At 32.6% G+C, this 27615-nt stretch overlaps 3 protein-coding genes and 1 pseudogene across 4 annotated transcripts; 2 read left to right on the top strand and 2 right to left on the bottom strand.

The window, feature by feature from the left end:
* Nucleotides 1-3252: 3252 nt before the first annotated feature.
* LOC148196391 (ubiquitin-conjugating enzyme E2 variant 1B-like) lies at nt 3253-7874 on the bottom strand. Its single transcript, XM_088094843.1, has 5 exons — nt 7705-7874; nt 6176-6315; nt 4734-4859; nt 4454-4580; nt 3253-3539 (listed from the first exon to the last, which is right to left on the bottom strand). The coding sequence occupies exons 1-5, from the start codon at nt 7730-7732 to the stop codon at nt 3481-3483; spliced, it is 480 nt and encodes a 159-aa protein (XP_087950969.1). The 5' UTR covers nt 7733-7874; the 3' UTR covers nt 3253-3480.
* A 5935-nt stretch (nt 7875-13809) lies between these two features.
* LOC148196390 (putative methyltransferase At1g29790 pseudogene) lies at nt 13810-14571 on the top strand (annotated as a pseudogene).
* A 1484-nt stretch (nt 14572-16055) lies between these two features.
* Nucleotides 16056-19590, top strand: LOC124840635 (1-aminocyclopropane-1-carboxylate oxidase homolog 4-like). Its single transcript, XM_088094842.1, has 3 exons — nt 16056-16636; nt 18536-18910; nt 19231-19590. Exons 1-3 carry the CDS (start codon nt 16073-16075, stop codon nt 19480-19482), a joined length of 1191 nt encoding a protein of 396 aa, XP_087950968.1. The 5' UTR covers nt 16056-16072; the 3' UTR covers nt 19483-19590.
* A 3114-nt stretch (nt 19591-22704) lies between these two features.
* Nucleotides 22705-27370, bottom strand: LOC124840634 (uncharacterized). Of its 2 annotated transcripts, XM_088094841.1 has the most exons (6): nt 26939-27370; nt 24654-24771; nt 24177-24514; nt 23944-24075; nt 23575-23673; nt 22705-23469 (listed from the first exon to the last, which is right to left on the bottom strand). In XM_088094841.1, exons 1-6 carry the CDS (start codon nt 27259-27261, stop codon nt 22959-22961), a joined length of 1521 nt encoding a protein of 506 aa, XP_087950967.1. In that variant the 5' UTR covers nt 27262-27370; the 3' UTR covers nt 22705-22958. The 2 variants fall into 2 exon arrangements, with proteins under 2 accessions (XP_087950967.1, XP_087950966.1); XM_088094840.1 differs by having other exon boundaries at nt 22705-23673.
* Between the last annotated feature and the right edge of the window lie 245 nt (nt 27371-27615).

The following is a 27615-nucleotide window of genomic DNA, read 5'->3' as shown; positions in this document are numbered from 1 at the left end:
CCAGTAATTCATATTTTAATTAATTTGAATTTTCTGAGCTTAATTATTTCCATTATTATTTTCAGGGCAGTTTTAGTATTTTATTCTAGACTTCAAAAGGATTTGTCACGTCATTTGCCACGTCAACACATCATTCTCCACCTCAACAATTTTTTTATTTCTTTTGTATTTTATTTCATTATAATTTTGGGTCAGATTTATGACTCGGGCCCATTTTTAGAATGGAGAGGGCAGACTTGTCGAGGTTTTTGGACCCATGCAGCCTGAATTTAAAATTTTCCTCTGGGAAAAGAGAGGAGGTCTAAGGCTTTTGTTCTCATTTTTCCTCTCTTTCTGAGTCATTTTTGCTTTTCTTATTTTCGGACCTCCATTGTTGATCAATGAATTACAGTTTGTGTTCTTTTGTGTGTTGCAATTCATTTTAATGGAAGGTCAAATTTGTTGGGTTGGTAACTAGGAATATTTTAATGTTTCCTTGAGATTATTGTACCATTATTTTTGTGCTCCTCTTTCCTCTACATCATATTTAATCTCGTTGTGTGCGTTACAAATTGGTTCATGCTTAGTGGTCTAATTTTTATACATTTAAAGTTGCATTTACTTAATTTGTGGTGCAGAAGTGATTAAATATGTGTGTGCATTTGCTTAATTTGCAATCATGAAAACCATATTAATCTCCACTTAGTTGATTGATTCGTGTTGGATTGGAGATGAGAGGAACGAATGATTTATTATTAATTCGAGATTGGAGGCATTGCAATCTAACTGGTAGTAAACTTGTTCTTAATCATTATTTAATCTACATTATTTGCTCAGTTTATTTTAATTCGTATAATCTACTCAAACCCTCTCACTACGTGTTCGATCCTTTGACAGAGATAATTGATCTTTGGTAGATGACCTAGGAGTCACTTCCTGGTACTACACTTAATTGCATTTATTTAACCAAGTATGGCATCAGGATCTTCTCAAGAGGCTTTGGTCACACTCTAGGTTCAAAGAAGTGATAACAATTATGTCCTCTTATTATGGCAGTAGGTTTTCTACTTCGAATTTGAATGCATGTGTTTGGCTACATTGTGGTTGATAGGCTTTTTGTGGGTATGTAAAATTTGTTTAGGAGTGGCTTTATGATGGAACCCTCTCCTAGCATTAAGCACGCAAGAAGAAGCTCCAAAACAGATGCACATCGGAATGAGATTTGGTGCAGTGAAATGGATGCATAGAAGGTGTTTGATGAAAGTTTGGATGAAGGTGTGGTGTGTGTATGATGCCTCCAAGCTCAAAAGACCTTCCTACTAAGGAAGGAAGCTAGAGGAGAGTGAGAGAATTCAGAATTCTCAGGTGACTGAAGAGTATAAAAGGCTGGAACAAATTCTACAGCATTTCATTACACTCCAAAGTGAAAACTTACAAAGACCAAGCACCTCTATTTATAGTTACAGGAGGTCTCAATGTCTGACCCATTTTCCCTCCCAAATTCAAATAATAATAATCTAGGTAGGTCAGCTAGCTAAGCACAAAATTCACTCTGCCTCACAAGATCTGCCAAACCTTCACATGGAAAGTGTCATTAGCGCGGCTGGGCTTCAGTGGGTTTCGGCTGGGCGTAGATAGAATCCAGAAGGCATTTTCCTTTGTATTTCCAATCCGAAAACCCTGCTTCCAATCCGGAAGGCAACGAGAATCTTGCCTGCTTTTTTCTCTTTTGTTTCCTTTGATCAAAGGTGTTCTTGGCTAGTTAGTCAATGATCTCGTAGCCTTATTGGACCCTACAAAACAACATATAAACATATTAGAAGAGAATCCTTCTAAGACTTAGAGAAAAAAAATCAAGAAAGCCTTTAAAAGTTCTTCTTCAACTTCCCTTTCTTAGTCTTAGCTTGAGTTGATACTCCTTTGAATGAAAATCCCTAAATGAGTTTCATCACTTTATGAAAGGGATATCAAGGATAACATATTGTTGATAAGGAAAAAAAAACCTACAAATTGTACTTCAATAAATGTATTTTTTTTCTTTCTAAAAAGTTAAATCTATAACAACACAAAACCTACACCTTTTATTTTGAATTGTCCAATTTCAAATACCAATAAATAGCACAATTTGAAAGAAAAATATATATTAAAACGAATGAATGTAAAACTTTTTTTCTTTTTTCTTTAATGGTGCTTTTCAAACTACATCTTAAAACTTAATATACAATTATGTTCAATACAATGGGTTCTACCAATACTCTTTGAAAGCGAGGGAGCATCCATTGTCACCCGTTACCAAAAGAAAACAATGGGATCCCAATAACGGCAATTGCTTCCTCCACCCATCAATTTCTACCTGCATTCCATCATCTTTTGGAATTCTTTTTTCACCCTTGATTGTTTTATAGGAAAGTTATCTCCTTCAAGGTGAACAGGTTTGCCGTATGTTTGTGTGGGTTTTCCGGGAAAGTTTGGTGAAGGTGTTGGTGATTTGCAAAACTAAGAGTTAGGTATATAAAAGTGTATTTTGTGGGGCATAATGGGTGAACCTGTGAAGGTAAGGTCCCTGAAAAGTAAAATCTAGAAATAAGCCTCCGGAACATGTAATTCAGGATAGGTATGAAAGGTGACAAATAACTTTTCGGATTTCCATTTCTGGAAGAGTAAAGTGTTCTGGAAAATTTATTCCTGAAGTATTGAGGGACCATGACTTCCGGAAAATAAATTCCACAATGTATTGTTGATATGATATGTGTTTCGGACAAGTTCCAGATTAAATATGGTGTGAATTCCGAGAACCAAAATTCGAAAGCATAAATATGCTTTTCGGAAATGTCATTCCAGAAGTGTGGAATTTTCATTCCGGAAGCAACGAAATGCCATAATTCGGTTTCCTTGTTGTATTCCTTTTCAGAATAGTTTATTTTATGACGAATACAAAATTCTAACGTTGCACCACTTAATTAAAAATCATGACATACTACCACATCATATGTGCCAACTAATATTTAATACGCGAGACATTTTATCAAGTTTTGTAAAGAAATGGAATTTAAGATCAAAGTGTAGGTTAAAAGATCAGTCATTTCGGGGTTTAAAATGTTTTCTGTTGGGTAATATATTTATCGCATGTGAAAGCACCTGAACCTAACATAACCAATACAGGTGAAAAACATAATTTAACCAAACATTCAACTTCGAAATTGGTATTTGATGATAAGTCAAATGTTATCTCGTAAAGACAGAAGTATACATATATGGGTTCACACAAGCAAAGACAGAAAAAAAAAAGGATTTTAAACTGCGAAATTAGAGTCCGCTGTATAAACAGCCTCAGTACAATAAAAGGATTCACAAGACCTGCTATGATAGTCACTACTATATCTTGGAATTGTTCCAAATGGTCCATAATTACATTATAAATGCATTATGCATGCGTCCGTGAACGTGGATCATCTATTGAATATAGTTATTTACATTATTATTCTTGGATTCTCCACTGAATTACACAATACAACATCTCACCACCAGACCCTTTTGATCAATTCTAGCTTCTTCATTACCTACATTCATAAAATAACCATTCAGTATGCTCAAGGGCATTAAAGATTCGTCACAAAAATAAATGATCCAACAGCTAACCTACAAAGGTAAGCTAGTGCCGACATCTGATCAAAATTGCTTATAAACTAGTAAGAACAGGCAAGGTAAAATGGAAAAAATAAATGGAGATACGAAAAAATATATCTTCAGGAGGGAAAGTTACTCCATTCCCAGCTTCAATGATAAGCTCACAAAAATTCTCAGATTTCAAAGATCTATATTTGTAAACGAGATTTTTTTTTTATCAGCAAAAACAAATATATTAAACAAGGACAATAGGGTTGTCTCAACCTATGCATAAAGTAATATATACAAAAAAGGAAAAATAAAAGGCAGCAATATTTGCAAACGAGTGATATTTTATGTACCAAATATATAATTTACTTCCTCAATTTAATTAAGATGAACCGAGATTCAAGAAAAAAAAATAATGTGGGGATTATAATTACAAATATAACACTATTTCATCTTCAAGCTTTTAACAAAGACACAACAAACAAAAGCACTTCCTAAGATTACTTGGAGAAAGAACAAGCCAAAATCTAACAAATTTAAATTCTAACTTGGTTGTAAGTGATTTGGCATCTTCATATTTCACAATCACCGACTTCCTTATTACAAGTTCAAAAAAGTTAATTCTGTCAACAATCTCTGATGCTTAACTTTCAATCACTAACCAAAAGACGAAATAAACTTATATATATTTTGGCTACAACTTTAGACTATGACAAAACACACAAATAATGAAAGCACATATTGACAAGTAAACCAAACAGATTATAGATACTACTAACAATTATGAAAGATATCTATCAATATAGCAATTTATAAAATATATAAACAAATAGCAACAATAAAAATATGATAGATGCACCTTCAGGAGGCTGAGTTAGCTTCCGATTTTGGGCTGACATCATTTCTTTCTTCAATTGCAACAAAATGTCTTCCATTGTTCGCTCACGTTTCCAATTGGCAAGCATAGGAAACAAATGTGGCTCAACCTGGTAATTTGGTGATTAATGAGTTCAATTTCAATCACGCCAGAGTAACATGTCATGTTAATCCTAAAACTCCAGTCCAGTGAGTGTAGTGAGTTCAATTTCAATTTAGTGATTAACGAGCTCAATTCCAATTACGCAAAAATTGTCTCTTACCACTCCACTTTCTTGATTGACACATGTCATATTAATCCTTGTTTGAAATCGAACAGATGGAGGATTGTCTGGATAATCCTTGCCACAAAACAATTTCAACTGGTAGATTCGTCCTTCATGAACAGTCTGGTAAAATGATATGACAGGAGAAACAATTATTTGATAGATGCAAGTCTCAGTTTTGCTTACCAGCTACAAAGTGAAATGCGTTATTTAAGAAATTAAAAATAATCGGTGAACACAATAGGAAATGGAGTAAAAATAAGATGAGATGAAAGAAAATGGGATTTAATTATTTAGAAATAATTTATTATTCATTTAATTTCTATCATCATAAAACCAATTATTTCACTACACATTTGCATGTTACTTGAAGTGAAACAAACGCAACCAAAGCCTTTTATTACAGGTAGGTTGACAACTTGAATCAAATGATACCGTTGTGTTCTGTCAAAACCAATCCTCCCTAGAGGCCAATCCTTATAACGGTTTCAACTCATTTTCTAGTCTTCACCCTCTAATTATTGGGCTATTCTTCATTGATGTTGTCACATCTACACTCCATCTTTTCCGTGACAATCATCTTGGCAACAAAGTACCAACTCCGGCACAATGCTGACATGGACTCTAAAACAGGTTTAATGTCTAAAATATAGGACACGCCACCACCAATAATATACATACATAACACACACACACATATACTCACTTTCATTACTCATGCTCAAATTGTGTAGAAAAAATGTCTAAGATGTGTTGAAGTGTCTGAGCATAAAATGAAAATTTAATTGTAACACGAGTATCTAACACTTGCCGAATACTTATTGGACACTTGTCACAAACATGTCTAACAATAAATGTATCAAACACATCAATGGTATGATATCATTAATGTAGAAAACCTTATCCAATAAGAAAAGGCTTCTGTTGTCATATGTATAAAACTCACTCCAACCGTAAACCTTGAAATTCTTCTTTTTGGTTCATTGACGAGTCCTTTTTTTTTAAACATGTGTATGTACCATCTGGCCACTAAAAATAGCAGCCAACCAAAAAATATGTACAAAATAGAAAACACATTCATTCCATACACCTATTGAGTAGCACGACATCAATCAACTAAAAGGGAGCTGGTTTTACTGAAATATCTATATAATTGAGATATTAGTTATACTAGTGGAACCTTTATTTGTGACTTGTCATCCAACATTTCAATCCATATGACCTTTTTGCATGTCTGAAGAACATATATATCAGTTTACAGATTATTGATCTATAATATTTTACTGAAAAATGTTCAACAACTCCCAGTTTCCCACTGAAGTTCAAAGTATTTACTTAGTCTAAGAAACAGATAAGGACGTTAGTTTGGGTTCCAAGTGTCAAAAATAACTAATAAAAGAAAAAGACAGTATTATTCCAGAAAAGCAGAGACAGCTTACACCAGGAGGGCCAATAATAGTCCCTGTCCAAGACTGCATGTATATGTCATCAGCATCATCCATTCCATAGCTAACAGTTCCATCCCCGATTCCCTTTTCACCTCTCTCAAGCTCTTCCAATAATCTGAAATTCCTAGGAACTGCAGAGGACAGAGTAAATTTCAAATCTAAGCTCTACTAAGTTCATCAAAACTGCTTAAATGAAATAGTTACAAGAGAAATGCAAGAAACACACTTTCTAACACAGTTCTAAACACACTCTGTTCTATTTGGGAAAATCTATTCCATATCACAAAATTTTGAGGGTACCATGTCTATTTCATGAATCTCTCTCGTGATATAGTAGTTTTCAACAAATGTTAACCAATGAGAGAGTGTTAGAAAGAGTGTGTAACTAGAACTCCTCATAGTTGTGATGACTGATGAAGGCAGGCGTTAACAATTGATAAATTACATTATCATAGAAAAATTATAAAGGGGGATTTTATAAGAAATTTTAAAGGAAAAATACAATTTGAAAGAGTACGAACCAATATAGGAAATAACAAACACTTTCCAGGTTCTCAACAACAATTAAAATTGTCACTCACAAGCAATGCGTACACGCATGTTGTGATAAACGTAGGATGACTTAAAACATAAATTAACTCCACAATACTCTGTATGACAAGGAGGATGCCATAATCATTGTACCACCACAGCATAATTTAAATTTGTCCAATAAGTCGACAAAACATAATTCCACCACTATATTACTATATTCATAACTTCACAAAAAGAGAAATACATAAACAGATGGCAGCACAAGAACTTCAGCTGCGATAGGTAGCAAAAGTAAAAACAAAGAACCACAATTGAGCTACAACATCAAGGGTTTTGTGGTCTCCGCAACCCTGTTGCAGCCACCTCGGCCCCAATATCAAGGAATACAAATTCAAAATTTGAAAAGAAAAAATCACAACTGCAACCGCAAGCACCATTTTGAAACCCCGCATGGACTGCCCACAGTAACTCAATTGCCACGTGCAGCAAGCTTTATACTAGCATAGCAGACACAACATTGGCTAAAATTCCACCAATTACAAAATCTTGGAGTAAAAATCTGTGTAACTCCCTTTTCATTTATTTCAGAATTGGTTACAAAATGTGGTGACTATTTTCCGGAGAAAAATGAAAGAAAGGAATCACCCCCTCTCCAATCATCATAACAATAAATAAAAAGCCAATAACCATACACCTCCAAAATAAAAAGTCATTTATAAGTTACGGTTGTTTTGTAACCAACTCATCATAACCCAACACAAGCACCCAATTCAAAACTTAACAAATTTCTAAAGTGAAACCCAATCAAAAAAAAAAGAACGCAACTAGAAACAGTGGAGTATGGCCAGAGCAAGCACAAAGGCTCCTTCCTCAATTAGGTAACCACAAGATCAGAAACAATATGAAGAGTCCGAAAGCAATTAAGGATTGTAAAATTGAAGAATTGGAAAGGCAAATAACGATTGGGAAAAGGAATGAGTGCTCACCGACGACGCTGGATCCTTCAGAACCCATCACGATTGTGCGAAATTGGAAGACAGAAAACGGGTAGGGTTTGTTTGGAGAATCGATAGAGAGAAGAAAGAAAGGCACCGAGTTTTATATATTTGGTGATGTTCCAGTTAGTTGTACTCCAATCCAACTACTGTAGAGGCTGGGAATATTTGTACATTTAACCTAACATAGTTTCCACTTAAAAGGGGAAAAATGTTTTTCTAAATTTTATTTTATTCCTTTCGAATAAACATATTCTATGTCTTCATAAAAAAATGTATAAATAACTTAATTTTTTAAATTTTGATTATGTCTAAAATACTAATTTAGTTTCTTATTTTCGTTAAATATATTTTATTTTATTTTATTTTTTTTAATCAAAGTTTTCATTTTTGTTCATTTTTGTCAATTTAGTTTTTTTTGGTAATGTCCTTTAAACATAATAGTATAGTGGTTAAGGTGATCCAGTTCATCTGACATTACTTAACGTTTCTCATAAAAACAGAATTTATTATCTTCACTTTAGATGATAGATGGGTTAAGATTAACATTCTTACATTTTTTTTTATTGATCCAAGCTTGGATGCAACTACTTTTGGATGTTTAAATAAACTTACTTTCATCAAATGATTATTCTTAATGTGTATGTTTAATGAAAGTTTATTTTCTTCAACGTAGATCGCCTGTCCATATTAATGAAAATCTATTTTCTTCCAATTTAGTTCATCTTACCTTCAAGTGCCTCCAAAGTCTATCAAACGAAACCCTTAGTAGAATTTGCTATTTTACTACATTACACGGAATGTTAGGTTCTTCTATCTTGTATGAAATACTTTATTGCAATGGTAGAAATTTACAAATGTTACAAATAACACCTGGATTACCAAACCAGTAAGGGTTTCCTGAAACTTCATGGTACCTAGTCCTATAATTCTACTTTTAATGCGTTAAAAGATAAATGAAGTTTTAGTTCAACTTGTACTACAGTACGAACATCATTAAATATTCAATCAACTTCTAACTCCATGTGTTCTTCTTGTTCCTATTCAGACTTTGAGGAATCCAAGTCCTCCTAGATACTCATGAGTAACTTTTTCTTATCCTTTATGGGATAGACAACCTTTTTTTTCTTGGATATGTCCACGACACTCAGACTTAAAAGTGATCTGACTTCTTGCACTTGTAGCAAACTATAGATCCTTCCTTTCATTTCTCCTTTCACATGGATTGGATTTTTCCTCGACATGAATGATAATTCATCTTCTTCTTCCTTTCCCATAGAGTCTTCTTTAGTGTTTGACTCTTGTAAGGGTTTCTCGGCCTTCAAGAATTTTATGAGTGTCCTTATAGTTGGATTTTGAACTTTAAGGACAATACTCTTTTCTTTTCTCAGAACTTCGTCCCACTGAAGCTCTAGCTCATGGATTTTTAGGCCAACAAGATCCTCTTAACTCATACCATCAAGATTTTTTTAGGTTTTTAGAGCAATAACTTTTTGTCTCCATTGCCTGGGAAGGTTGTGAAGAATTTTGTCAATATTATCAAAATTTTCGTAAACCTTACCTAACGATCTTTTTTTGTTTAAGATAGTTTGAAACCTATTAAACATAGCTTGGATGTTTTCGTTGTCCAGCATGGAGAATAACTTGTATTGTTGGGTTAACAAGCTTAGTTTGTTTCTTTTTACTTCACTCGAGCCTTCATATATGACGATCAAGGTGTTCCACATTTCTTTGGCTCCATTGAAGGCATAGACCTTCATGTATTATTCTTTTGAAAGAGCACACATTAGTGAAATTTTAGCTTTAGAGTTTAAGAGATACCTTTGCTTTTGGTCGTCTAATTAATTACTTTTGAGTAGTGCTTCACCCTTCTCGTCAAGGGGAATATAATTCCTATTTCTAACCACGTCCCACATATCTATATGGCATGACTCAAAGAAAGCAATCATTCATTACTTGCAGTAGTTGGACTTCTCTCCCTTGAACAAAGGAGGGCGATTGACCGTGTATCCTTCGTTTTCTATTTGGATCTTTTCCTCCAATCCGACTAAGGACTAACCCTAAAGGTTAACTATGATACCAACTAAAACACTAGAGGGAGGGAGGGGGTTGAATAGTGTTTTAAAACATTTTTCAAAACAACGTTTAATGACTTTAGCAGAGGTTAGACGATCTGCTATAGTTGTTAGACACTTGTGTGTTTTAAAGGAGCGTTTAAGAAAACGTTTAAAATGAAAAACAATAACATATGATTTTTTATACCAGTTTGCTCCAACCTGAGCTACATTTAATTCTCTCTTAAGACCTCTTAAGGGGTTCTACTAATCTTTAAAAAGATTACACGAGTTTCACCCCTTCTGGTATACAATAAGTATTATCAATCACTCCTGATTTCTACCCTCGTTAACTAACTAGATCATTTAACTTAACTGATCTAAACACCAAGTTTTTTAATTCACTTCTGAATCTACAACACAATAAAAAAGGTTTTTCAAACAAGATAGCTTTCAAAGGAGAATAAGTTTTCAATATAAAGAAAATCTGAAAGACTTGTAAGGGTTTTGCTCTTTAAATGAAAGTTTTAGATGATGTAGAGAAAGAGAGACAACATAATTGTTTTAAAGCAAGGAATGGATGAACTGATAAAAGTTTCACGATTGTTGAAGTTGTTGAAGGAGATGCTTCCAGAAAATAACACATTGAAGAAAATTATATGTCCAATGGGTTTGGAATACTAAAAGATGCATGCATATCTCAATTATTGTGTATTGTATAGAGATGAGTATACTTCACTAAAGGTGTGTCCCATATGTGGTTTATCACGGTTTAAGAGGAAAGTTGATGGAAATAATGATAATGAAGACAATGATGGTCCACCTGCTAAGGTGATGTGGTACTTGCCTATAGTACCTAGGTTGAATTGATTAATTTCCATTAAAGAAGATGTGAAGAATCTTAAATGGCACGTTGATGAAAAAAAGTGCGATAATCTTCTTCGACACCCAGTTGATTCCCTACAATGGAAGAAGATTGATGAAACATTTCCAAAATTTGGTGCAGAGCCAAGAAACTTAAGACTTGCACTTACTACCGATGATATGAATCCTTATGGCAACTTAAGTAGCAAACATAGTTCATGGCTAATTCTGTTGATGATTTACAATCTATCTCCTTTGTCGTGCATAAAGAGAAAATATATAATGTTGTTTGTGATGATATTGAGTCCTAGACAATCTAAAAATGAAATTGATGTGTATATGAAACCATTAATTGATGATTTGAAAATATTGTGGGAAGAGATCGTCTAGGTCTTCAGTTCATATTCAGAAAAAAAAACTTTCATTTGCGTGCAATGTTGATTTTCACTAACTTGAAATCCTTTTTTCAATAGTTGTAAGTATACATTTTTTCATATCAATTCATTATGATATTAATATATTAACTTATGTTTCAAATTTAATTAGAGAGTTGGGTAGACCTAGAGCATAGCAAATTGAAATAATATATCCAAAGATTAGCATTCAATGATCTTTAACTTATTAATTTTTGTGTGTAAAATTTAGACAATTATATTTGACTATTTTCTTTGTCATGTTTGGTGTAACAAACAGTCAAAATCCTGAGCATACATGTATTACATAATGTCATGGATTAAGACCATCATCCAAGCAAGAATTAGAGATGACTGGACTGAAGTAATAATATCTTTGAAATCTTACAAATCACATTTAACTTTGAACATTAGAATGCAAATAATAGTCAAGTTTTCATGTTTTTGCAATGGTTCAACAATCTATTCCCATTAACAGATACCACAATGAAATTAGGCTACAATAATAATTAGTTTCAATTCTGTGTTTTGATATTTACAGTTTTAGTTTTCAGTTTCATTTGTCATACCTAAATTTTAGTTATAGTTTGAATTGTGAAAATATGAAATTTACATGAAATGCCAAAACTGGTTTGATAAATTTGTAAAAATAATCTTCTATAAAAACACTAAAAGAACGTCGAAAATATGCTTTTACAAAATCTTATATCTTTTCCGATTTTCTCAAACATCTAATTGTTTTTAAATTTTATTTACATCTTAAAAGTATTAGATTATCATATTTTTATATTATAAATGCAGTTCTTTAATTTCTAAAAATATTATACTTATATTCCTTATAGAAATGTCAGTGTAATAGTTAAAAAAAGAAATTAGAAAATAAATTTAATTTTAAAATTTTCAATTTTGTCACTGCAATTTTGTTTACTCTACAACATCTCAAAGTTCAGTAAAAATTAGAACGTAATGTCAGTCACCAAATTTAAAAAGAAAATGTTTAAGCCATTAATATATTTTTATTACATATGGCTTTTATAATTTTGATTCTTATAGAAAAAAGTTAATAATAATTTAGTTATTAGTTTTCTGAATAATTTTGGCCTAATATCAATATATTATTTAATTACTAATTTAAACACACGACGTGGTGATTAGCCATTATTTACTCATATTATATATAAAAGTTCATCATACATATAACGTGTTAAAACTTATTTTTAAAAACTGAATAATCAGAAAATAAAAGGTAATTTTATCATAAAAAAGTAAATTTTTTCATAACTCAATTGACAAGACTTTTTTTATATAACTTCTTTAAAATTATCTTTTTTATTTTTAGCTTTATATAAATTAACTTTAATTTATAAAATATTTGATTTCATTCTTTTCGTGTAAGTTCTTTTAAAAAAATTCGTCCAAACAGACTTAATATAGTAGGATAAAAAATTGATATAAAAATGTAACTATAATTAAATATTTTCACGAAATTAAATAAATTAAATGAATTTAAACTATACTTTAATATGTTTTAGACAAAGATGAGACCGCTGCTCTGGCGTAACGTGTGGGAACTTCCGAATTGAACTGTCTGGTTCAGAGGCTGCCACGTCAATACAAAACAAAAACAAACAGTGTTCTTGCCTTTCACGACTTATTGTTTATAGTTTTAACGAAATTGATTATTCGTTCAGCTTCAATATAATTAATTTAAAAATTTTGAGTTAAACTTAAATTTTATTTCTTAACTACTGAAAAAATATTTATATAAAAATTTATTTTCAAAAGACTATTCGACGAAAATTAAGTCAGAATGAGATCTTAATATATATAAAAGAGTAATTATAAGTTTCAGTGCCGATGAAATACATACATATTTATAGAGTCTCGAGGCTCTATGTGATTTATGTAGTAAAGACATGTTTATAGTATTTACAAATAGTTTGTTAATACTATTATTTTTAATTTTTATAAAATATATATTAAAATGTATTAACTTATTACAACATTTACGTAATATTTTTTAATAAAAAAATTAATAAAATATGTGAGTGTTATTTTATTAAATAAGTGAATTTATATTTAAAAAGAAAAATAGAAATTTAATTTAATTAGTCCAATTTACTCTTGTGAACGATTTTATTTTTATGTTTTTGAAATATCAACGATGCATTCATATTTAAGTGTATTATTTATATTAAGTTTACTATTATTAAAATAACACATATATTTAAATACTTTCTATAATAATAATGTGCTGTTATACTAAAAGTATGTAGAACACTAAGTGAAAAATTGTATTCTGGAACGAAGATATATCTCCTTTGGTCAGTTATAAATTCTTTGAAGATGAATTCTGGTGGCGATGTGTAAGTATTAAATAATAACTTATTTGTAGTAGTTTTCTTTATAATTAAATTAGTACGAATACTTATTATTAGTAATAACATAATTATGAGTAAGGAGTAGAAATTATATTTCTTTGTTAAATAGTTATATTTATATGTATTTGGGTATTCGTAAATGGGTTAGGTATAGGGATCACAACAGGTTGGGACAGACATTGATAGTGTGATATCCTAAGTCGATTCGCATGCAAAAAACGTACATGTTATTCATCCTGTTACTTGTCGGATATTTACATAAGAAAAATCCTCGGTTCTTTTTTTCAACTCACGGACACTCATTGGATACCCGTTTTCAACCCGCAAATATTTAAAAAAAAATATTTTATGATTTTTATAAAAAGGTCCTGCTTCGATTATTTTATGCCACTCACTCCTCGCCGTTGCTGCTTCTCCCAAACGCCACAGAAACCCGTTTCCCCAAATTCCCTCCTGGGAAACTCCTTCCCCTTCTTCCTCCCTCGACAACGCCGCCGTTTGGAACCAAATCCTTTGATTGCCTCAACGGGCAAAACCCTAACCTCTCGACTTTGAACCCTCACACAATGTTTCCAAGTTCAATTCTTACAAAAGCAACTTGGATCTCCTGATTCACTAGTTGTTCTAGATCGCTAAGGCGGCAAAGCCGGTTCTCCAGCTCGGCCTCGATATAGGCGGCGACACCGGATCATTTGTCGCCGCCATGAAACTAAGAAACGTGACGATGGCGACCACAACGATGAACGTTGCGGTGTCGAACAACAAGGTCATGGAGCTGTGGGGACTAATGTTGCTGCACCTGCCGCTATTCGATGGAGTGGTGGATCTAGTGTGGTGTGGGCGTGCCATGAACCGTGGATCTCAGTGACAGTGTTGTAGTTTCTACTGTTTGATGCTGATAGGGTGCTGAGGGGTGGATGGTACCTTTGGGTGGATAACTTTTTCAGCAAATAGGTGGATCTTGAGACTATTGCAAGGCAGAGAGAGTGAATGAGAAAAAAATAGTGAGATTTAGGGTTTGCTTTTTCTTTAACGGCAAAGAGAGAATAAGTAATAAAACTGGGACAAAATTGTAATTTTATTTTTCAAACGGGTAACGAGAGTATCTGCAAGTACGGATAGTATGATACCCGAACTCGACCTGTTAACAACCGAGTATTAAAATATCTATTACTCACTACTCCCGAATATTTCTTACTCACAGATACTAAATATCTGAAACAGATTTTACATATTTAATTACCCGATAATCACTAGAGAAAACCTATTTTTTCTTACCTAGACACTTTCAACTTTATTCAACTTATTTTACTTATTATGTACTTAATTTGGTTCTATTATTTAAGATAGTTAAGTAATACTAATGTTTCCAAAAGTTCACGAGTGCATAGATATTTTTACAAGGGTATCATTTAGGCATTCTCATATGAAATTATGTTCTATTGATTTTGATATTTCTAAAATTATATTCTATTTTGTTAGTTTATTCAATTGGGTTTTTTATTTTTTAAAGCTCTAATCTAAAAGTCTCATATGAATGGGATTAGGACATTATTTAGATGGGACTACTTTTAATATTAATTTATCTCAACTTTTCATATCATTCATATATATATATATATATATATATATATATATATATATATATATATTGTTTCAAGCTATACTATTAGTTATTAAATTTTATATATATTATTGCAATATTTAAAAAAATAATTTTATATTTATAAACTTTTATATATGCTTATTATTATATATAAATCATAACTTTAATATAAATATTAATAAAATATTTAACATTACTAATATATCATTTATGTCACTTATGTATACATATAAAATTATGTATTTTGTTATAAATTTATTATATTTAAATCAATACTTTTATATTATATTTATTATTATTTTATTAAATAAATATATAGTTATTGATTATAATTTATTTATTTATTTTTATAATTTTTTTAAAAAGTAAAATTTATAATACTTAATAAAATAATATGTAATATACTGTGATAAATTTTTAAACACCACAAAAGAACTATGAAGTCTAGTTAAAATATAAAAATACTAAATCAATTCTAATAAAATTCACATTAATTTTTTTTTATAATTACTAAATTATATATATTGATTATTAAAAAGGATAAATAATTGATAAAATTTAAGTATAAATTTAAATCATATATTATAGAAAAAAGAAAATAAAAAGTGAAAAGGATTTTAAAGTAAAAAATGAAAAAAAAATTACTTAAATTAAAAGTCTAAACTCATTCACAAAATTCGCGTCTCTTGCCAAAAGAGTTCTAAATTATACTTTTATTTAAACCACCTAAAATAACATTAAGAATTCGATTTTCAAAAATCTAAATTTTGAACATAATAAAAATCGTGTTGTAAATATAATGTTTATTGTGTTATTTCTGAAATTAAAAATGATTTCTGTGTCATTAATAAAAAATTCCCGTTAACAGATTATTTTAATTACATGAAATTTTCATTTAATATTTTATTTTTGAGTTGTGTAAATAAGAAATATAATCAGAATAAAAATATGCCCGGAATTAGTCAAGTTTCTTGACTTATCTAAAATAGTACTATTTTTGTTATTTTATATATTGTCACCGCTTGAGAAAACTGCACTTCAATGTTGTCATTTCATTGTTCACTGAATTTGAACATCCTAGAAACAAGCAGACCCTTCACCCATTCCTATTCTCGCTTCTTCCCTATGTCATCGCCGGTGGCCACCGCGGTCAGCGCCGCCGCGCCCTACGATCGCGCGAAAGCGGTGAAGGAGTTCGACGAAACCAAGGTCGGAGTCAAAGGTTTGATCGATTCGGGAATCAAGCTCATCCCCCCTATCTTCGTTCACCCGCCAGAAACCCTAGCGGAGCTGAAGCGCGGGGCAGAACCCGGTTCCGCTCCAGAAATTCCTACGGTGGACCTGGCCGCCGTGCAGGAGTCGCGTGCCGCCGTGGTCGAGCAGATCCGGCAGGCGGCGAGCACGGTGGGGTTCTTCCAGGTGGTCAACCACGGCGTCCCGGAAGAGTTACTCCGGCGAACTCTAGCGGCGGTGAAGGCGTTCCACGAGCAGCCCGCGGAAAAGAGGGTGCCGGTGTACCGTAGGGAGATCGGGAAGGGTGTATCGTACATTTCAAACGTGGATCTCTTCCAATCAAAAGCTGCCAGCTGGCGCGACACAATCCAGGTAAGTAACATAATTTTACAATCTTAAATTATATACGCATTGAATTTTAATGTTTACGGGAGTTTTTAGCTCAGATTCCAAAAACGAAAACCCTTCTAATCATAATTCACCACACGTAACAAATTAATGATAATTATCTTAAACATTATATTAAGACTATTTTTATTAGTTAGCAATATATATGGTATCTTCATCGCTATCCCGCTAAGTTACGTAATACAAAAGTATTAGGACTTGTGTTCCTTGGGCCACTTGGTTGAAATTATGTTTTTTTATTCATAAAATAAATCATGTTGAGGGAAGAATAGTACAACAAGGAATTTCGGTGATAATTAAATAATTTTTATTAATATTAACAAAATTAGGTTATCGGTTATGAAACACAATGTTAGAATCATGCAATTTTTAATAGGCTAAATTACAATTTATTTTTTTAATTGTTTGTTTGTGATTTTAGTCTCTTTATTTTGTATTTAATCTTCCGTCGGTAAAAACTTTCAAATTTGTTCTAATTTAAAATTTATATATGTTTTATTTTGGCCCTAAGTTTAATATATTTATTTAAAGTTCACTAAGAACTGTCATAATCTATTTAATTAAAATATAAAAAAAAAGTGTATACAATTGAATTAAAGTTACAAAGTTTTTAGGAAACGAGAACTATGTCACAAAAAAAAAAATTGTGAGACCGAAATCACGTATGAAAACTTTAACCTTTTTACAAGCTTGAAAGAACTCGTTGATATTCGGTGTTTCGTTATTATAACTTTTTGTCTAAAACATTTAAACAGGGGATAGCCACCCAAACTATTTTCTTTTTAAAATTTAAATAAATTTTATAATTTTTTGGAAAACCGTAAAATTTGTGGGGATATGAAAATAAATTAATTGCAAGCCTAATATCATTTTTGGTCTCAATTTTTGTTCACTATATTCGATTTGGTTCTAATTTTTTTTGGTTCAATGTAGTCCTAAAGATCGTAAGTTGTGTTCAATTTAGTCCTTTTTACAAAAACGGCTAACTGTACAGCCATGCAATCAATGACACATCACCCTTAACACATCATCATCATCTCCTACATCCAGAAACCTTAATTTGCCCCTAAACAAAAATCCTAGCCACCACATAACCCTAACCGTCGTCGCCACGCTCACGGTTAGCCACCATTTTCACACCTCCATCATCTTCTCCATCCAGCAACCACCCAGAAACACCACCCATGTCCACCTACTAACACCTTCATTGGTATCACCCGTGCATCCAAAAACAACCACTACGGAACCCATTATTGCAAATCAAATGAACCCAAAACAAAAGCACAAATTCATGGAAAAAATCAAGAAAGGACCACTCCTAATCGTGATCACCAAGACCAACATCCTTCAAAAGAACAAATTAAATACATACTCCAGAAGAAAATTTCAAGTTCAAAAACCCTAACATTCCTCCCAATTTGAACCCTCATTCCCCACTTCGTAAAACCCAGAACAAAATCCCTAACCACTTGCAAAACAGAGAAGAATCCAGAATTCCCCAAATCACTGATGTTCTTCCCAATCCTGCAGATTTTCCTCCTAAACCACGATCAACACTTCAGACCTCAAAACCCTTAATTTAATTTTCAAAAAGAAAAATCCTAATATCAGGAATAGAATTTCAAAAATAATAAATTCACCTTACTGTCCCTTAAAGACTCCACCTTAAGAGCTAAATGACATTTTACTCTTTGATTGCACATTTGAACATTTGGTCGTTAAAAATTTAAATATCTTTTAAAAAAAAAGACTTAATTAAACATAAATTACTGATATTTAAAAAAAAATATATTAAGCCTTAATGTAACGAAATCATTGCACGAAAGTAATGAAAAATTGTGAGTTTTGATTTTTATTTTGCAGATTAGGATGGGCCCCACAGCAGCTGACTCTAGCGAGATTCCCGAGGTGTGCAGAGAAGATTTGCTGGAATGGGATAAGGAAGTGGTGCGTGTTTCACGTGTGTTGTACGAGTTGCTGAGTGAGGGGCTGGGATTGGGTGCGGAGAAGCTCAATGAGATGGGTTTGTGGGAAGGAAGAGTTATGGTGGGGCATTATTACCCGTTTTGCCCTCAGCCTGATCTAACGGTGGGACTTAATTCGCATGCCGACCCAGGGGCTCTTACGGTGTTGCTGCAGGACCACATTGGGGGGTTGCAGGTTGAGACGGAACAGGGGTGGATCCATGTCAAGCCTCAGCCCGAAGCCCTGGTTATTAACATTGGAGATTTCCTTCAGGTATCGTAATAATAATAATAATTAATAACAATAACAATAGTATATTAAATAATTATTAAGTATATTAATATTTATTAAACCATCTTTTTAATTATGTATATATTTTAACTTGATTATAATAAAATCTTAGTATGTTTATAGGAGATAAATATATTTCGGTTTATTAATCTTGAGTGTAATAATTTTTTTTTGATGTAGTTTGAAATCTTATCTATTATTACAAAATCACTGTAAGAAATTTGTTTATTAAATTTGAAGGTGTAGAAGGTTATATATATATGCAGGGATTCCTTTCTCTGATATTCGTGATTTTGTGTCAGATAATTTCTAACGAAGCATACAAGAGTGCTCATCATCGAGTGTTAGCCAATCATTCTGATGAGGCAAGAGTGTCAGTTGCTGTTTTCCTGAACCCAAGTGATAGGGAGAGAGTTTTTGGACCATTGCCGGAGCTGACATCAGAAGAGAAACCAGCCCTTTATAGGGACTTCACCTTCAATGAATTTATGACCAGGTTCTTCAAGAAAGAGTTGGATGGTAAATCATTGACCAATTTCTTCAGGAAGTCATGAACACACACACCTACCACCCTATTTCTGTTTATATATGTCAATGTTATAAACTTTTTAACTACTTATTTCAAAAGGTTCATTAATCTGATATGATGCTGTTTTATGCTATATATTTGTTTCTGAATTAAAGGTTAAACGTGGTTGATGAATTGAACCATAGTTCTTTCTCCCTCAGTTCACCATATATAATCTTTTCTTGTTCACTTGGTACCTAGGTCTCTTAGTCTCCTTATGTCTTAGCCTTTCAGCTTTTTGGCCTCTTGGTCTCTCATCTTCTCAACCTCTCAGCCCTTTGGTCTCTTGGCCTCTTATTATAAATACATCCTCAACCTCACGACACTCTCTCATCCCACATGTAAGAGAAATCGATTGACGCTTAATATAATTAAATAGGATTAGGCACAAAACAAAGTCTAAATCACGATATCTTGGACTCTCCTTAACCACCTAAAGGGAAAAAATCCAAGGTAAAGGATGAGTTTTTCTCTAAACTAGATACTCGTCCAAGAACAAACTATTGATACAATACGAACTGAAACGTTGAAGTATCCTTACATTCACCTCACCACCCAAAACTAACAACTGAGACTGAAAAGACGAAAACTAGTTGTCCGAAGGCAAAGACAAAGACGATGGAAAAAATCACATCTGTTGGTTTTATAAAGTCTATTTGGCCTTGTAAGAACAAATATAATTTAATTTAAAAATAAAAGTTTTTAAAACACATGAATCACATTTTTGAAATAAGTTTTCTAAAACAAAATTTTCACAATTTTTTTGAATGAGTTTTTCATAAATTTTTAACAAGTTTTCCATAATATTTGTTTTAGAATGAGTTTTTCAGAATGAGATTTTGTTTGCAATACATTCTATTGAATATAGTGAAAAATTATATACTGGATTAATCTTTCTCTTGTGTTGAATATACATATAGGATACTCTATTTATAATAGAAAAATATGGGCTGAGTTCAAAAAATAAATAAGAAATAATAACTAATTAACTAAAGATAAAAGATAAAGATAAGATAAAAATAATATATCAAACACTCCTCCTTAAGCTGGTACATATCGTATGTATCAAGTTTGTTACAATTGTAAGTCCCCGAAAAGACTTAGTGAAAATATTTGCTAACTGATCACTTGAATTAATGAACTCAGTCTTGATATCTCTAGATACAATCTTTTTTCTAATGAAATGACATTCAATCTCAATGTGTTTGGTCTTGTCATGAAAGACATTATTAGAACTAATATGAAGAGCAACTTGATTGTCACATATAAGCGTCAATTAAGTGATATCTCCACATTGTAACTCTCTAAAAAATTACTTATGCCAAACAAATTCACATGGGATTGAGGCTATAGCTCTATATTATGCTTCTGCACTAGATCTTGTCACAACACTCTATTTCTTGTTTTTCCTAGAGATCAAGTTACCATCAATGGAGACACAATATCCGGATGTAGACCTTCTATAGAAAGAGATCTTACCTAATCAACATCTGAATAACAAACCACTTTTGTATGGTTGTTAGAACCATATAACATCCTCTTTTAGATCCTTTAATGTATTTTAATATATGGATAACTCCATTCCAATGATCTTCAACCAGGGAATTAAGGAATTTGCTTACCACACTAACGACAAAAAAAATGTCAAGAGGAGTAATTGTAAGATAATTCAATTTTTCAACTAGTTTTCTATATTTCTCTAAGGTCTGACATAGGCTTCCCCTATTTTAGTAGAAGTTTAGTCTTAGGATCTATGAGTGTGTCAACATATTTTGAATTCATCAACCCAATTTCCTTCAAAATATCTAATGCATACTTCCTTTGAGATATAACAATACCATTGTTACATTGTGCAACCTCAATACCCAAGAAATATCTAAGTTTGTCAAGATCTTTGATCTGAAAATGGTTGCAAAGACATTATTTTATCTGAGAGATGCCATATCTATCACAACTGGTAAGAACGATGTCATTAACATATACTATCAAGTAGACACATTCAACACTTAAGTGATGATAAAAGACTGAATGATTTGCTTCACACCGAGTCATACCAAATTGTTAAACAATGTTACTAAATTTTCTAAACCAGGTCCTAGGAGACTGTTTTAGGCCATATTAGAATTTGCGAAGACAACATGATTTTTGAAGTAGTTGTTAAACGCTCGAAATTGTAAATGATTTTAAACAATAAATTCTTTTCACGTGCTATTAAGAGTATTCACTATAGTGTTTATAAGAACTTTCTTTTAATGAATAATCGTTTAGTATGGGAAGCTCTTGTATTCAAAACTAAGATGCAACTGTAGGTTTTACAAGAGAAGCATTGAGACAAAAGTAAACAATAAATGCACAGATACTTTTATATTGGTCCACTCCAACTAAGCTACGTCCAGTCTCCTCTATCTTTAAAGGGTTCCACTATAATCTTCAACAAGATTACAACTAAATATTCTCAACACTCTTGATATCCCTAGGCACTCTTGATATCCCCTTATACTCTGCCTAGTTGAGTTTAACCCACTCTTGGATGTGCAGTATTCTTCATCACTCCTAGTATCCATAATCAATGAATAACTCTTGGTACCCTAGTATCCTCTCATACGCTGTCTAGATTTTCTTAACTCGCCTGAGTTATACAACAAGTGTTTTAATTCTCTTCAGAGTTGCAATAAACTAATTGGTTACAAGTTGTTTAGACGATTACTCTCTTTCGTCTTGAATCTTGTGTCTTCACACGATACTTACTCGCAAATTCGTCTTTCAAAATCTCTTTCAAAAGTAAATCATCTAAAACAAACACAACCTAAGAAAGAAAAGAGTACTAACAATTTTAAATTCTTAATTTTTAAGTAAAATTTGAAATTTTATAATTTTAAATAATCAAATTTATCTCATAAATTTTTAAAATGTCAATATTTTGAAAAGAAAAATTCTATTCACATCATATATTTTATGATAAAACATTTCAAATTTTTTATAAAATTAAATTACCTTTTAAAACTTTTCAGTAATTCAAGTATAAAAAATAAATCTAACATTCTAATTGTATATAAATGTTTTTATGTGGAAACAGTTTCAGCCATATTGATTCTCATCAAAGGTAAGGATAATTTATAATACAACTCAATCTGAACTTAATATTTCTACTTGCATTTATCATCAAAGGTCCAGAAGGTATTTATAACCCTTATTTACAAAAGATTAGTTTGAAAATACTGAAAAACAGCAATAAACCCTAATCATAACTCCGTAAAAAGTTATTACAATCAACATATCCTTACAGCACAAAAATTATAAAGAGCCTCTCAAATATTTTACATATTTTCTGGAACTTAAAACTTTCATGCTTCTCTCAAATATAAAAACATATGATTAAAGCCCTCTTTCTAAACGAATAACTAAAGTGTATGTCATTGTCATCGAGTGTATGTCATTGTCATCGATTACTATTCTAGAATCCTACCTTTCAACCTTCCCTTTTCCGAACCATTCGTCCATTTCTTCATCATCAGCACTCTGATGATTGGCAGAACAAAACTCATCATCAGTACTGTGGTTATCTGAAGAACAAAACTCATCATCATCAGTTTCACTTTGCCACGGAGGCCTTCTCCACTGATTTGGCAACTCAGTCTTGTGTTCTTCTCTCCTTTGTACCTCAGACAGCTGAGTCTTACCTCCAACAATAGGAAAATCTATAAATTCAGAAGGGTCAATAGATTTATTTACGAGCTTGTGATTTTCACTCTTGTCCTCTACAAATCTCCACATATGTGAACCTATGTTCCTATTCTTTCTTTCACCACTTCTATTACCCTGATGTGCACCAGAACCAAATTTGCCAATCTTATGGTGATCTATGTCTTCTTGCTGAGGTTGAAGAGAATAATTTGAAGCCCTTGATACAATAGGCCGTCTGTGGTCACATTTCAGGCAAACCATGTTTCTTCTGAAATTGATGTAATTGCACCTACATAAACAGGAACCAGTCAGTTCAATAGCAAGTAAATAAAAAAAACTGTTCATTTGGAACATTAACTGAAACAAAATAACAGTAAGGTTAAAAGGAGCCCACGAGTCACATTCCCATTCACCAGGATTAAGGTGACGATTGGAAGCCCTCTCTTTGCATTGCAAACATCTTGTATTCTTTGCAAAATTGAGGAAATTGCATCTGCGAAATCCCAAATTGATTTTAATTTTAAATTGAATACCAGTGCTAAACAAACCTACATGATACTAGAATTTGGATTATCTAATGATTTTTTTTTTTGTGTTTTCTTATACTGTGCCTTTAAAATACATCGATGTAAACGTATTTTAATGTTTTAAAATATATTAAAAATCTTTTTAATATACCAACAGCAATGTATTTTAAAATGCACAGCACAGGACAACACAAAAAAACTCAACAAAGAAACTGGACTCTATTAACAGTCATTACATATTGCATATCCAGTCTCCCTTCTTCAAAGGTAAGTGATTGTTATCCTGCTTCAATTGCCTGATTTTTTCCTCAAAGAGGCAGTCACAGCGCAAGCACCTGATGTTTCTAGCAAAGTTCATGAAGTCGCATCTGCCCAATGAAAGATGAAAAGGGAAACATAAACAAGTGCAACAGAAACTTGTATATGATTTAATACAATGAATAATTAGTAGATGGAAACAAAGCTCTACTTCGGGCAAAGCCAGTCCCCTTGCTTCATCATTGCAACATCTATTTTGCCCTTGCCTAGCTGATTGGAATGAACATGTCCCGTGACAACCTCTGTGCTGTCTGGAAAATTAGAATTTTCCTCTTTGGTACTGTGCTCTACTATTTCTTTCAGCAGTCTTCTCACAGAATCTTCTACCCTTTTAGTAAGACACGGTTTGTTATCCACTGAACCAGTAATTGGGTCAAGGCCATAGGTCAATATAATACGCATAACATCCACTGTTCTCCCACCTTCATCTTCACGTGCCTTCACGAATGCCCTTTCACAGTCCCCCCTCAAATTGCAGGAACTGCATACCTAATTGAAGCACGGGAACATAAAAATTATAGTTATTGGTTAAATGTAATGAATCTGTTTTGGATATAGAAAAGAAAGACATTTGTAAAGTATACCACAAATAAAAGCAAATGATAGTAGAAATTAAGTCATTACTTACACTTCCCTCATCAATACCCACATATGCTCTGAGACGCTTTCCTGAGTTGACCACTTTCCTATCTAAGCTCGGACATCCAAGTGCCACAGTAACTCCTATATCTTTTCGTGACAGGAATCTGAGTAAAACCATTAGAAAAATAAGTTCATGTGAAAATTCTTTTCCACTACAAAAAGAAGGAATTAAAAACAAAATCTTGTGCATGTATTAATATAGCCACATAAACGGTAAGAAAACTTTATTGACTCTAATCTATAGCATGGAACTAACATTTACTCTCTCTCTTACATTATACAACTTACAAACTTAATTCCAGATATGAGGTCTCCATCTGCAGCTATGTAATTCTAAACCATGCTCATAGATACCTAGCATGGTTGGAAGAAAACCCTCTCATCTTTTCTCATGTCCTAAACCAACTCATTTAGACGTGGCGTTATCCTCTGACTCCTTTAAACAGATTCCTGTATCTGATATTATAATGTTTTTTGAAACATTTCCCATAGCATCAAATATCTAACACAAAAAAAATTAAAATCATGCCTAGGTTCATATTCATTTGGATGTTCTAAATGACATTGTAGTGCTCCTCAACAATAAATTTCCACATGTTTGTCAAACAAAAATAAAAAATATCAATTTTGCAATGCAGTTTTCTGCAGTAAGAAAAACTAACTACCACATCAATTTCATTCATTACCTACTTCTACATGATTTCTTGTTCTCATATTATGTTTTTTGTTCAATCAGGATGGAAACCTAGCATTCAGGAAAAAGTACACCTTCATAGCATTAACGATAACCAATTTTATCCTCAGAGCATCCTAACCTTGCATGTCTTTTTTCCTCCTTTAACTCACATACACATCCAGCACCAACTGAAATTTTCAAGAATTCGGTGTGACAATGGTTCAATACACGTTAGCTCACTCAGTCCCCTTCTGCACTCCCAGTTCTTATGCACCAAAAGAAATAGTAACATTATAGCGATGAAGGTTATTTAAAGTGTGATCAGAATGGGGAAAGTCCAATTTGTTATCACGACAACAAAAACCTTATTCAACCAGTTGAAATCTGCCACATGAATTGACTACTATACCATTAAACTCGGTTACAGACCAAGTTACGAGATTTGTTAACTGAAACTAATTAGTTAGCATCAGTAATAAGTATCATCTTATAAGTTCATTTATCTTATCGAATATGACCAAGGTCACCCCATTCATATATAACACTATTAAACTATGTTTTACAATAACTGGCAAAACAGAATTAGGCAGATATATGATATATTTATTATTAGAGAGGAATCATTAATAGTGTTAGATTTATCAATTTCCCCTCAACACTACCTAACAAAATAACCAGATCTTAGGCAGCTCACCACCACATAGCCTCCACCCAATAACGAAAATATTATTAGACAGTCACTGCATATTGTGTATCAAACTATACAGAACTAAAGCTTGTGTGTCATAAGCAGGTTTTGAACGAGTACAAACCAATATAGGAAATAACAAACACTTTCTAGGTTCTCAACAGCAATTAAACTTGTCACTCACAAGCAATGCGTGCACGGATGTTGTGATAAACCTAAGATGACTTAAAACATAAACTAACTCCAGAATACTGTGTATGACTAGGAGGATGCATAATCATTGTACCATCAAAGCATAATTTAAATTTGTCCAGTAAGTTGACCAAACATAATTCCACCACTAAATTATTATATTCATAACTTCCCAAAAAGAAAAATACATAAACAGACGGCAGCACAAGAACTTCAGCTGTGATAAGTAGCAAAAGTAAAAACAGAGAATCACAATTGAGCTAGAACATCAAGGCTTTTGTGGCCTCCGCAATCCTATTGCAGCCAACTCAGCCCCAATATCAAGGATTACAAATTCAAAATTTGCAAAAATCAAAAATCACAACTGCAAGCACCATTAAAAACCCCGCATGGACTGCCCACAGCAACTCAAATGCCACGTGCAGCTAGTTTTATACTAGTAGCATAACAGACACCGCATAGGATAACAATTCCACCAATTACAAAATCTTAGCAGTATACAGTCTGTCAGAATTTTAAACTCAAACACCTTGCATGCATAACCTAAATATCACAGCCAAACTTTTCCCAAACATAACAATATAATTAAACACCCCAACTAAAAATAGAGATTATATTACATTTTTTGTTTTGTTTTGTGAAACCCTCCAGCATCCTTATTAGTTAGCATTATCCAAATTATAATAAACAATCAACCCAAAGACCACTGCTTTACCTTAAAATATGAAAGTGGTCTCTACCGAAATTGAGGCACGCGGTTCTAATGGCATTGCAATCTTTGGCGCCCAAAGCAGTGTTGCGAAACACGTTTCCCTCATCGTGAAGAAAGTGTCCCTTGTGGAGCAACCATTTGATGAGTTGGACCCATTCGGGCCAAGGATGCGAAATCTGAAGCGAGGGATCTTCTTCGATTGTCCTTCTCCTCTCAGGGTTTTCCTCCACGCAGGTGCCACTGTGAAACAGCGAAGAAGGTGAGGAGCAGAGCAACGTGGGACCCGAACGTCGGCTACAACAACGTTTCCAAAGGTTTCGGAGCATACTATGGTTCTCACACTCACACCAGCTTCACTTTGGTTCCATATACTCTTCCAAAACTTGGGTTGTATCCTAACCGTCAAAATAGGTTCAAACACAGTTGGTGAATCCGGTCATCACGGAACCGGATTAGTTAAAAAAAAAATGTAAAAATTTTGATATGAGCCGATCTTAACCCGACTTGCTAAAAATCATCCGTGGTCACCAACCCACTTATTATTTTTATTGAAATCAAATTAATTAAATTAATGGCTTAAATGCTTACTTCGTTCTCGTGTTGGTGAATTTCTATTTAGTACTCAATCTTAAAAATTAAGACATTGAGTCTCTATTTTATGAAAAGTGTATTCATATATT

The sequence above is a fragment of the Vigna umbellata genome, chromosome 7 (genome assembly GCF_029865625.1).
Source record: "Vigna umbellata cultivar VRB3 chromosome 7, Vumbellata_1.0, whole genome shotgun sequence".
Taxonomy (NCBI): Eukaryota; Viridiplantae; Streptophyta; class Magnoliopsida; order Fabales; family Fabaceae; genus Vigna; species Vigna umbellata.
This window is presented reverse-complemented; position numbering and strand designations above follow the sequence as displayed.